This window comes from Branchiostoma belcheri, unplaced genomic scaffold, assembly GCF_001625305.1.
Source record: "Branchiostoma belcheri isolate BF01 breed outbred unplaced genomic scaffold, Haploidv18h27 scaffold25, whole genome shotgun sequence".
In the NCBI taxonomy this organism is placed as follows: Eukaryota; Metazoa; Chordata; class Leptocardii; order Amphioxiformes; family Branchiostomatidae; genus Branchiostoma; species Branchiostoma belcheri.
This window is the reverse complement of record NW_017803854.1, coordinates 2,573,467-2,584,451: the sequence shown is the minus strand read 5'-3', so window position 1 is coordinate 2,584,451 and position 10,985 is coordinate 2,573,467. Positions and strand designations below refer to the sequence as shown.

The 10,985-nt window shown below is 44.2% G+C and overlaps 3 protein-coding genes across 3 annotated transcripts; 1 reads left to right on the top strand and 2 right to left on the bottom strand.

Annotated features, from left to right (window-relative positions):
• Positions 1-464: 464 nt before the first annotated feature.
• Positions 465-3,438, top strand: LOC109471508 (NHL repeat-containing protein 3-like). Its single transcript, XM_019770845.1, has 5 exons — positions 465-638; positions 1,197-1,359; positions 1,884-2,084; positions 2,619-2,814; positions 3,183-3,438. Exons 1-5 carry the CDS (start codon positions 528-530, stop codon positions 3,412-3,414), a joined length of 903 nt encoding a protein of 300 aa, XP_019626404.1. The 5' UTR covers positions 465-527; the 3' UTR covers positions 3,415-3,438.
• A 1,035-nt stretch (positions 3,439-4,473) lies between these two features.
• LOC109471412 (XK-related protein 6-like) lies at positions 4,474-5,964 on the bottom strand. Its single transcript, XM_019770697.1, has 2 exons — positions 5,243-5,964; positions 4,474-4,900 (listed from the first exon to the last, which is right to left on the bottom strand). Exons 1-2 carry the CDS (start codon positions 5,962-5,964, stop codon positions 4,474-4,476), a joined length of 1,149 nt encoding a protein of 382 aa, XP_019626256.1.
• A 1,282-nt stretch (positions 5,965-7,246) lies between these two features.
• LOC109471526 (uncharacterized methyltransferase-like C25B8.10) lies at positions 7,247-10,213 on the bottom strand. Its single transcript, XM_019770870.1, has 5 exons — positions 10,151-10,213; positions 9,630-9,833; positions 8,699-8,789; positions 7,979-8,181; positions 7,247-7,438 (listed from the first exon to the last, which is right to left on the bottom strand). Exons 1-5 carry the CDS (start codon positions 10,205-10,207, stop codon positions 7,247-7,249), a joined length of 747 nt encoding a protein of 248 aa, XP_019626429.1. The 5' UTR covers positions 10,208-10,213.
• Positions 10,214-10,985: the final 772 nt, after the last annotated feature.

The following is a 10,985-nucleotide window of genomic DNA, read 5'->3' as shown; positions in this document are numbered from 1 at the left end:
AATTCTACGCCTAACGGCCCCTAAGGACAGGAACTTTGATCCATTTTTTCGTGAATAGAAGAAAAAAATGCATGTTTCCGTGTCCATGTCCTGCTTGCAAGCTTCCACACACAAATCATACTATACTGTACCCTGGAAGCCAGAGTACAGCGGGTCGCGGCTGGTTTCTTATCGGCCCGCCAAGCTCAGTAAAATTATGGAACGTGCATTACATACATTGTAACGGCTAGGCGGCAATTTTTGACAGAAAAGCGTAACTTCCATTTTTTAGCGAGAAAAATTATAACTTTGCTAAGTGTCTTCTTAACACATCTAAATCCGTTTGCGCCGCGTATGCGTGTCCTGCTTTGGAACATTCACACCCAAAATAAACCTGCAGAAAAAAATCGATGACATAATACGTAGGCACTAACTAGTCGGACAAGCCTGTGACACGTACACAGTTTTACCAGGTACATTACCTATTACGCTGTAGAATCACCGGCGTCTCAAAACTGGCAGCAAGTACCCCTGCTAGCGCTACAGCCATGTATAAACTTGAGGAGTCGTGGCCTGAGGACACGTCACACTTCAAGGCGCAGGTCTTTTGCACTGACGTCTTGTCCTTCGGTGATACAAGCGAAGTGTACGTCGCTCAGGTATGTATGATATATACATGTATGTGACTGTATGTCAGTCGTGAATTCCAGCGGTATTATATAGGTCTAATTCAGAACTGTCCTAGAGTTCTGTTGTTGTGACCAGGTAGGTTTGGGTAAATGGTATCGAAGAAAGTTCCTGAACAACTAAGAAGGTACGGGGCGGCTGCGCTTCTCACGTTTACCACCATAGCACACCTACAGTTATAGTCAATATCCGAGCATGTGCCGTATGAGTATTTAATATATATGGGTATTACGTGCATCCGTTTCATCCAGTACGTGGAAGGTAAGGTTTAATAGACAAATCGTGAAATATCTGAATTGTGACGAGCATTGTTAATTGTTTATAGTTTATCGAGTTTAGATAAAGGCTTACTACTACTACTACAGCTGCTTTGTAATAATTGTTTATTGTCCTGTTATGAGGGCTAGCCCTTTATAATAATAGCCTCCGGCTAATTGGACAGTCCTGGCTGTATATCTGTGTATACAGTTTAATAAATGAAATGAAATCAAATCAATCTAACAACAGTACCCGTTATGAATAAATAACAGAGAGGTGACGTGAAGTCGAAGATGCTGGTGTTCTCCGAAAGTGGCGCACTCTTGCGGAGCTGGGACACTATGCAGATCCACATGCCCCACGGCACCAGGGTGCGAGTACCGGCCGGGCAGGGGCTAGCGGGGGCCGAGATATGGGTTACTGACGTGGGCAACGGTAGGAACATGCGATTGAAAAGATAGAATAAAAGCTGAAGTGTCAGAGAAAGCTATTTCGATGAAGGTTAGACATCCAGGTAATACGATACGCCAAAAAGCAGTTACTCAAGCAACTGGATATGGAAACGGTCAGACGTTTCAGCTAGTATCCACTAGCTTTCGTCAGTGACTGAGAGACCAGAGGGGATCGAAACGCAGGTTTATAAGCACTTAAAGAACAACAAAGAAAGCTATTGTTTGTGGAAGCGAAAATCTAAGTTCGCATTCATATTCTATAGACCTGCCAACATACGTACCAAACCTTGACTCAGTATGATGTCCCTCGCTCTCTTCTTTCTCACAGACAGACAGGCGCACATGCACGCACGCACGCACACACATCACACACACACACACACACCGTGATACACACGCCGTGACACATACCGTGACACACATATACATACACACGTGCACACCTTAATTCGTCCCAAAATTACAAGTCATGGTGTTGAGCCTCGGAATATTTCTTTTTTTTTTAAGGTCCTCTGGGCTGCTGTCTGAAGATGTTTGACCGCGAAGGAAACCTGAAGACGACGCTCGGGACACCAGGAGAGAAGGGGACGAGTCTGGACCCGCTGCAGTTCGACCAGGTCGGGGACGTGGCGTTTAACGATGCAGGGGAGATGTTTGTGGTGGACGGGGACGGCGGGATGAACAACCGGCTCCTCAAACTTTCTACGGGTGAGGTCTGGTCGTATTGCTTCCTGGTACGGAAGTATTGTTTGGGGCGGCTTAATTGTACGTGGGTTTGTGTGCCTGCCCTTGTAGACACAAGCAAAGTAACTAACAATAAATCGCAGGTTTCAGCCTTCCATGAGATACTAATATATTGGGTTTTCGCGACCTTCACCATATTTCTTTTATTTGAAAAAAGTAAAAGAACATCTACCCCAGTCATGAACCGTGTCAAGGGGGGAATGCAAATTCAGTCACGTGTGGGACTGTATCCTTCCTGCGGCAGCACATCTTGCGATAAGAAGTGTATCTGAGAAAGGTGGCACTACATGTATATAAAGGACTTCCGAAACGTTTCCATGTAACTTTCGTTTTGTATAAACGAACGCCATGGACAATTATTCCTGCAACCGGCAAAACCGAGGTGATGTGCGTCTTAAGATATCGTTTAAGACTAGTACTGCGTCGTTCAACTGCTCTTTCTTTTCGACAGGCTAAAAATAATGATGCTATTCTCTTGCTTCTCCTTCGCCGGTTCAGACTACCAGCTGCTGTGGAGTGTAGGCGGTGAGGGCGCCGCACCCGGGCAGTTCAGCATACCTCACTGTGTGGAGGTGGACAGGTACGGACAGGTGTGGGTGGCGGACAGGAGGAACAGACGCATCCAGGTGTTCAGCGGAGACACGGGAGACTACATAGGGGAGTGGGCACTGGACGAGGATGTCTATACTGCCAGGTACTAGTACATTTGTAGTAGTAGCAGGCATCCTTCCGTCTCGAAAGATGTTGCCAGCACTCTAAGTTTGTTGCCTGGCCGTGTGCAGCGTCTAGTGTGGCTAATCAGCCATATCTTACTGCTAGATAAAGTTTTAGAAAAGCATAGACAAACTTCCAACAAAAAATGATAAAATGATTTTCCCAACTTTGACAAAACATTACCGCAAGTTATAAGGTGGCTTAACAATCTACAAAACTCGAATTACATTATTCTATGTAAACAAAAACTTTCTACAAAGGAACTTATTCTGTGAAGGATTTCATGTGGAGAGGTCAGGGTCAGTGTGAATAAGAAACCTGAGTCTTGTACCAAATATCCCACCACAGGTTCAGCGCAGACAGGTCCCACATCCTCGCTCTCCAGATGAAGGCTCGCCGGATCGTCGTCATCGCCGCTCCAAAAGAACCCGGTTGCCTAGGAGACTGCCAGGTGATTGACAGTATGCAAATGAAGGAGGGCGCCCAACCGCACCTCTTGTCTGTCAGCCAATCAACTGGGGCCATTTACGTGGGGGACATCGGCGGCAATACGTGTTATAAGTTCTTACCGTCGGTTTAAACTAGTCTCCACCAGACTTCTTTTGCAGGCAGAATAAATCGTAGAAATCGACCTAAAAGAGTATTAATTGGCGAGAGAAGGTAGACGGCCATCGACGATCAAATCCTCGCCAATTAATACCCTTCCTAGGCCGATTTCTTCGATTTAAAAGCAGTCTGGTGGAGACTAGGTTTAAACAACCTGTATACAGATCTAACTCTGGATAAGGTAAGATTGATCTAGTGAGGGTGACCCTACTAGTGCACGTACCTGATCATACGCATTCTGCACTTTATAGTAAACATTATGTTGTGTATAGCAGGCTGTTGGGCGAGTAAAATATTGCCCTAAGGGCTACATAACTTGCAAGAGGAAATATTAGCAACAATTGTAAGATCATAAATAGAACAGAGTCGACAATATTCGCATTTATTACCAAAAAGATAAGAAATCTGAAGAAATCAAATGTTCCATATTGTGATATCGATGATTTTCATATTGTCAAATCATGGTTTTTCTTACTTACACCCCATACACCCTATATTTTAAGCTAGCTCTCCTTTTTTTCAAGTCACCGCTTTGAAATATACCAGACGCAAAATTATAGACTACTATGTAAAATATTTTACAGATATGTCTGGATAATATAGTGTCCCATTCCGTTGAAACTGAGAGCAATTCTTAACTTCAAGTCTACGAAAGCTATATATATTTTGTTATACTGGTTAATGGCGCCAAATTTTCATCCTATGGAATACATCTCCAGGCGCAAAATTATAGACTACTATGTAAAATATTTTACAGATATGTCTGGATAATATAGTGTCCCATTCCGTTGAAACTGAGAGCAATTCTTAACTTCAAGTCTACGAAAGCTATATTTTGTTATACTGGTTAATGGCGCCAAATTTTCATCCTATGGAATACATCTCCAGGCGCAAAATTATAGACTACTATGTAAAATATTTTACAGATATGTCTGGATAATATAGTGTCCCATTCCGTTGAAACTGAGAGCAATTCTTAACTTCAAGTCTACGAAAGCTATATTTTGTTATACTGGTTAATGGCGCCAAATTTTCATCCTATGAAATACATCTGTAATTTTGGTTCAGGGCTAGGGACGGCATTGCAAGGTCCGCGAGCGTAACACCAAAGGTACAGCGGCTTTAAAATCAACAAGGATGTTGCAGTTCCAACCAAAACCGGAATGAGCGCGTACAAGTCGTACCAGGCGCTGGCGTCCTTCAGGAAATACCATACCAGGACCATCACGTAGTTCCCGGCGAACGTCAGGACACCGTTCACAATCGGCTGGATCTTGGAGAATGATCTTGACCCGAAGGTTGCCCAAGCGAAAACGTCAACAGGTGAGACCGTGAGGAGGTTGAAGCAGACCTGCATGAATGTGCCGCTATCGTAGTAGATGTCGTCATAAAATCCAATCCACGGATCACCGTCTCTAAAGTAACTGCACAGCACGTTTTCTGTTATTGCCATCACCAACCTGGATAGAAATTTAAATATTGTAGTAAACACATATTAGTTTATTGTTTGAATATGCGTGTTTGCATGTGTGTTTTTATGCCATTTTGTGTGTATTTGTGTGTATGCGCGCGTCTGTGTGTGTGTATTTTATTTGTGGGTGCATATGTGTGTGTGTGTGAGTGTGTGTGGTTGTGTGTGTGTGTGTGTGTGTGTGTGTGTGTGTGTGTGTGTGTGTGTGTGTGTGTGTGTGTGTGTGTGTGTGTGGCGAAACCTTTTTGATAGTTTTAAGAGTTAACTCCACGACAATATGGCTGTTCAAACGTTTCTTTATGGACAAGATGTTATAAAGTAGTTTTCTCACCAGTGGACGCCCACCACCACGAAGCCCCCGTAGCTGTACAGTGATGAGAACACACAGAAGGCCACGACCCGAGAACACAGCTCCACCACTTTCCAGACGGCGAACAGAGGTCCGTACAGTAGGCACCACCGACGAGGGGGATTGGGATTAACATCGAAGAAGTGCATTTCCCAGTCCCACACAGTCTTCACCGCCGCCACAAGAGATATCACTACTGACACGTACTTTAACGGGTCTATCTCCATGCGCTCAAGTTCACCCGTCACTATGACAACGTACAGCTGCAGGCAGATTTGTGGGACGGACTCCAGGAGGGTGCTAATCAGGTGTACGAGGGGGAGGACGTGGAGAACTGTGCGAGACACTGGCTTCTGGGACGTTTCGGCCTTTTCCTTGTCTTTGCGGATATCTGAAGGGTTGTAACAACGACAGCAGACACCAACCACGACTTGGAGATACCTCAGAACCACGCCGACCTGGAGGAAGTAGAGGATGAATGTGCGAGGGTTCCGTCCCTCCTGGTACCACATGGTCATGTTCATGAAGAACTGCGGCACCAGCGCGAAGGCCAGGGTAAAACCGCCCCAGTAGGTGTCGCCGTTGTTGAAGTATTTGGCCGCTAACACGATGTCAGACACCACGTCAGCGACGTAAATCACGAGCTTCAAGACGTTGGTGAAGACAAGCCAGCAGCCGTACCGTGACTCCGAATTCGTACACATGGTGAGAGCGGGACGGATTGAAACCAATCTGGAAAAGAAAGAAGAGCAACAAAGGCGTTAATTAAGAACACTGTGACGCTCTGTACCCAAAGTTAGATTTGCAGTGAAAAACCGTACTCAAGCGAAGCTGTGCACAGCGTTTGTTTCCATTCAGATGCTCATAAGTACGAAGTTTAATACTGTCGTATCTGAAGACTTATAAGGTGGCCACTTTTCAACGAAGAACGCGAACTACCTGTCCATTTTGGTCCAGCAAGGAATAAAACAGTCCAGGGTAGAATTCTCGTTGCAATTACGACGCATCCACGACCTTTGGGATTTACCCTTACCTCACGTGCACGGGTAAATGGAGATGTCAGCGTGCGTGCGTGGCGATTCCCCGTTGGACGTTTGGACGTACGCTGGTGGTGTATCGGTGAATATTTAAACCCGTTTATCATTAGCAAACATGCCAAGTTGTTGACTGCAAAGTTGAGGGCAAAGTGCTGCCCATGTGTGTGAGACAGATTACGCCGTGACCGAAACGCCAGAGACTTAAAATATAATGGGGTGCATGTTTGAATACCTCTATGACAAATGAAAGTTATCTTTTGGGCAGTGCCTGTCTGTTTGCCATTAGGATAACTCTAGAACAGCTCAATACATTGGCTTGGGCATATCAATAATGATTTTCTACTTGTAAATGTAATAGATGATGTTGTAAAATAAAACATCCAGTAAGTCATACAGAACACAAAGTTTATTGAAATGACAAAAGAACAGAGACTGATTGCATGGTCAAATATTACTGGTATTCATTAGTCATTATGATATTATAATCTATTGATCAACTGAGAGAATACTAGACCTATTCAAATATGTCTTTTGATATGATGAACGCACTACGTGATGCAACCACACTCCTGGTCGAATCACCAATTGGTTCAACTACTACGTGATGGACAGTCTGTTGCAGGATCGGTCTATTTCTTAGAAACGTTACGTACGTTGATTTTTCTGAACGTGTCAGGATGTCACCATACGAATTTTACGGAATTCATACGAATTTTACGGAATTCATACGAATTTTACGGAATCCATGCGAAGTTTCACTGCACGAAAAGCCAGATTTCCACAAATTTCCAAGCTTGGACACGAAATACATACCATCCATTACCTGGAAACATACGATCCTTACTAATTTGGTGATCCAGACGCAGGTCACCAAATTATTCAGGATCGTATGTTTCCGAGTGAACCTTTGTGACCCTCTATGGATCTCAAAATTTTATAAAAAGTTTTTTCACTGCACTTTCTTGGTGCACCAGTAGAGGGCGCTCATGCGGGGTATCTCCAGCGGGTTGCCGTTCTGTTCGATGGCGGGGTCGGTGGTCAGCAGTTTGAGCATGCGCTCTGCACACTCCTTCCTAACGTCGGGCTCCCGAGCGATTGGGCTGTAAGTCATGAAGAGTTTCACCACAGATTCTGCGTCGGGCTGTGGGAAAAAGAATCAGAAAACATCTCTTGTACTTCTTTTGGTGACCCCGTAATGCTACAAATTATTGATGGAGCAAGAGATTTCCGACTTCATCCGGTGAGTGGTTTGGGTTTTCGTGAATGTATTGGAACTGTAGATGGGATTGTAAGACGTAATTCAATCCGGTATTGCATAAACTTCCTTAATTCCTCCACGTACCTCCCACTTACTCCCACCGTGACGTGTGGCAGAGACATGGAGAGGAGGGAGAGGGGGCAAGGACAGTTGCTAGAGGTATAGGGGAAAAAAGAGACTCTAGTACCACTGTACAAGAGAAAGATAGACTCTTGTACCATTGTAAAACGAGGGAGTGAGAGAGAGTGAGTGAGTGAGAGAGAGAGAGAGAGAGAGAGAGAGAGAGAGAGAGAGAGAGAGAACAAGACTGTTGTACCAGAAGTAAGAGAGAGAAAAAAACTCTTGGACTCTTGTACATGTACCATTGTAAACGGGCAACAGATATCACAGCAACGTTTATACAATACTGGACCATGGCCTGACCAGAGTCTGCTGGTTCTCCCAGGGAAAGATGTGCTCCTGCAGCGGAGTGAAGAGCGGCGCCGCGTCGAAGCAGTTCTTCCAGCTGGAGTCCAGGAGAGGGTTCACGAAGTAATCCGGACACTCGGGGTACTTGTACTGCCTGATCAGGTCCAACACGCCGTGAATTAGCGGGGAGTCTTCATCATCTGCCGTGAAGTTTATTCCTGTGGAGAAAATAAGATAGTGAGTTTGCCATGATTAAAAAAAAACTTTAACTAACTAGCTAGTTCGTGAATAAGGTCTATCAGACTATACAATCAGACTGTATAGATGTGTCATATCCGGGATGTACTGTTGATATAAGTAGTGTATACATATAATAGTATGTATATATATATATGTATGTAATAAATGTTATGTAATTACTTTAATGCTGTTATGCTGTAAATACCAATGCCATTCAGGCAACATTATATATTTTGTATGTCTGCAATATTGGTATGAAATAAAGAATTGAATTAGAAAAAAATTAGGTGGAAAAGGTTGGAACACGACACGTTAGTTCCAAGTATGTCACTGGCGAATTTTCAGTTATCAGCACTACAGCACAGTTTATAAATACCAAATGATATACCACTCCTGATGACCTGAATTACGTCTACATATACATGTGCGCGAAACGCAAGATTTTGGTCGTAACCACCAGGAAGTCTATAACGCCCGCCGTCCCTGCTGACGTACCGAACTTCCCGCCCGGAATGAGGACCCGGTGAACCTCGCGCAGGGCGGCCTCGTTCGCGTAGAAATGGAAACTCTGCGAGGAGACAACAGCCTGGAGAAACAGGGAAAAGATAGAACAAGTAGATAACTTAGCTGCTATCTATAAAATGACACCGAAAAGAACATGTAGAACAATTCATATTCCATGCACGAAGGGTAACGTTACGTACCCAAAAACGTGTAATAGAGAAACTAACGTTACATCTATGTTGGTGTATAAAAGGCAAACATGTTGTTTTAGGTAGTGGCTGTTTGAGCCGTTTAGCCTTTGTTTGACTTGTTTTCTGTATATACATGAAATATGACATGTGACTTATGTAACTGTGGCGAACTACTCAGTACATGTGGCACGTATTTACTCTAACGGAGTTGTCTGGAAGCGGGATGTTCTCGCAGAACCCGATGAGGACGTCCACCCCGGGCACCATGGCCTTCAGCTGCCGGGTCATCCCAGCCACGGGGTCCAGGGCCACGATCCGCGCGTCCTGAAAAGCACAGGAACAAATGGACATGATTCATATAATAGTATAAGAGTTGGGCGTCGGGTGATCCGACAAGCGGTAGGGTTGGTAACGTTACCTTTATTTATGAAGAAATTGAGAAAATTTGGTGTCCCTAAAACATCAGTTCCAACGTCCTAATCCGGTATTCGAATTTTCGAAATAGACGCATGAGAAACGCGTTCGAATTGTTCTATGGAATATTTGTGTAATAAACGTAAGAAGATTAGAACCCCGTGTGATACGGCTAGTTATCACACACAGGCACGCAACGTTATCGCGGCCCAGGTATGGCATAATGTATGCTTATAACATTATGTATAATGTAGCTACATACACAAAAAGTAGTTGCATGTAAATTTTTGGTGATAAAATGCTAAAAGCAACTTTACCTCTCCAAGTACGTCCTTGATGACACGGGTGCATTTCCCGGTCCCAGCGCCCACTTCTAACACGTCATAGGTGGTCGGGCTGACGTCATCAGGGGGCGCGGTCCCGTTGGTTTGATTGACGTTGTCCACGAGGCCCAGGTGTTCCAACAGAACCCTCACTCCCGCCTTGTCATGGGACGGACGGAACTTCTCGTAGTCGTCGTTCTGCGGACGCAGAAAAATGTGTTGCTCTTATTTGTTTATTTTATTTATTTATTTCAACACCAAAAAGCAAACCTTGCAGCAGGGATGAGAATTGCGTACAGAAACTACACAGCATTGATACAACAATCAAGTCTCTCCTATGCACAATACGTAGTTGCGCCGGTACTTAGGATAGCCTAACATGATCAGCATATCACGTAAGGTTTATACACGAGACACATTCTAGAAAACATCATCAATGACTTTTTGAACCATGCTGTTATGATACTTTCATGGTCTAAACTAAAGACTATGTAAAAGTTTGTAAGATTTCTAACCGTGGTTTCCCACATGTCCCTTGCGGCATCGCTATGCTGTTCCTTCCTAGCACTCATGGCGGCTGGTACGGTAAAGTCGGGGGAGAACTAGTCTGGGGAGGACAGAGACAATGGCAGGAAGGAGAAGCCAACGTTTAGTGCGCGTGAGTTCACCATGTTATTGATAATTCATCACAACGAACCTTTTAAACTGAAGAAAATGTCGATGCAGCTCATAATTGGTCAGAATCGTTCAGAACCACAATAGTTAGTAAAAATTCACCCAAACAATTTTGCTTTTGTGAAAATTACTAGATGCATGGAACTATTTTATTACTAGTATTCATTTAGTCTTCTACTGATAAAATATCTCCACTTTCGACACTTTTACACAACCTTACATTAAGTTTATGTTTACCAAAAGCGAGTGAAAGCCGAATGTACCAGTGTATATTACATGTAGATGTCTCATATTAGATGTGCCAAAAACAAGAGAGTAGTGCAGCGCTCCCTCCTCATATATGTCAGGTTAGAGATCACTATAGCTAGCCTCCTGTGCAGGCTCCGGGGCGGGTGAGAATTTTGATGCAGCGTTTTAAAGAGTTTGACAACCGTGGCAACCAGCCAAGAAAGAAGGTTCCATTCCGCCCGCGGGAATTGAACTTTCTCTCGCGGCTAGTTGTAGGATGGCCGGTTATTAAAAGAACGCATTAAAAACTCTTCAAAACGCTGTATCGAAATTCCCACCCGCCCCGGAGCCTGCACAGGAGGCTAGGAGATCACAGTTTTGCAGGGACGCTTATCTCTATATCTGTCAACAAAGACTCCGATCGCGATCTTTACTGGGATACTGAAT

Bases quoted from the DNA above. Each gene is read 5' to 3' on its own strand.
- LOC109471508 (XM_019770845.1), top strand. From the start codon at position 528: ATGTATAAACTTGAGGAGTCGTGGCCTGAGGACACGTCACACTTCAAG. The intron at 639-1,196 runs GTATGTATGATA...AATAAATAACAG, and splicing joins GCGAAGTGTACGTCGCTCAG to AGAGGTGACGTGAAGTCGAA. The intron at 1,360-1,883 runs GTAGGAACATGC...TTTTTTTTTAAG, and splicing joins GGTTACTGACGTGGGCAACG to GTCCTCTGGGCTGCTGTCTG.
- LOC109471412 (XM_019770697.1), bottom strand. From the start codon at position 5,964: ATGTGTACGAATTCGGAGTCACGGTACGGCTGCTGGCTTGTCTTCACC. The intron at 4,901-5,242 runs GTGAGAAAACTA...ATTTCTATCCAG, and splicing joins GTGGTGGTGGGCGTCCACTG to GTTGGTGATGGCAATAACAG.
- LOC109471526 (XM_019770870.1), bottom strand. From the start codon at position 10,207: ATGAGTGCTAGGAAGGAACAGCATAGCGATGCCGCAAGGGACATGTGG. The intron at 8,790-9,629 runs GTAAAGTTGCTT...CTGTTTCTCCAG, and splicing joins TCAAGGACGTACTTGGAGAG to GCTGTTGTCTCCTCGCAGAG. The intron at 8,182-8,698 runs GTACGTCAGCAG...TTTTCTCCACAG, and splicing joins CATTCCGGGCGGGAAGTTCG to GAATAAACTTCACGGCAGAT.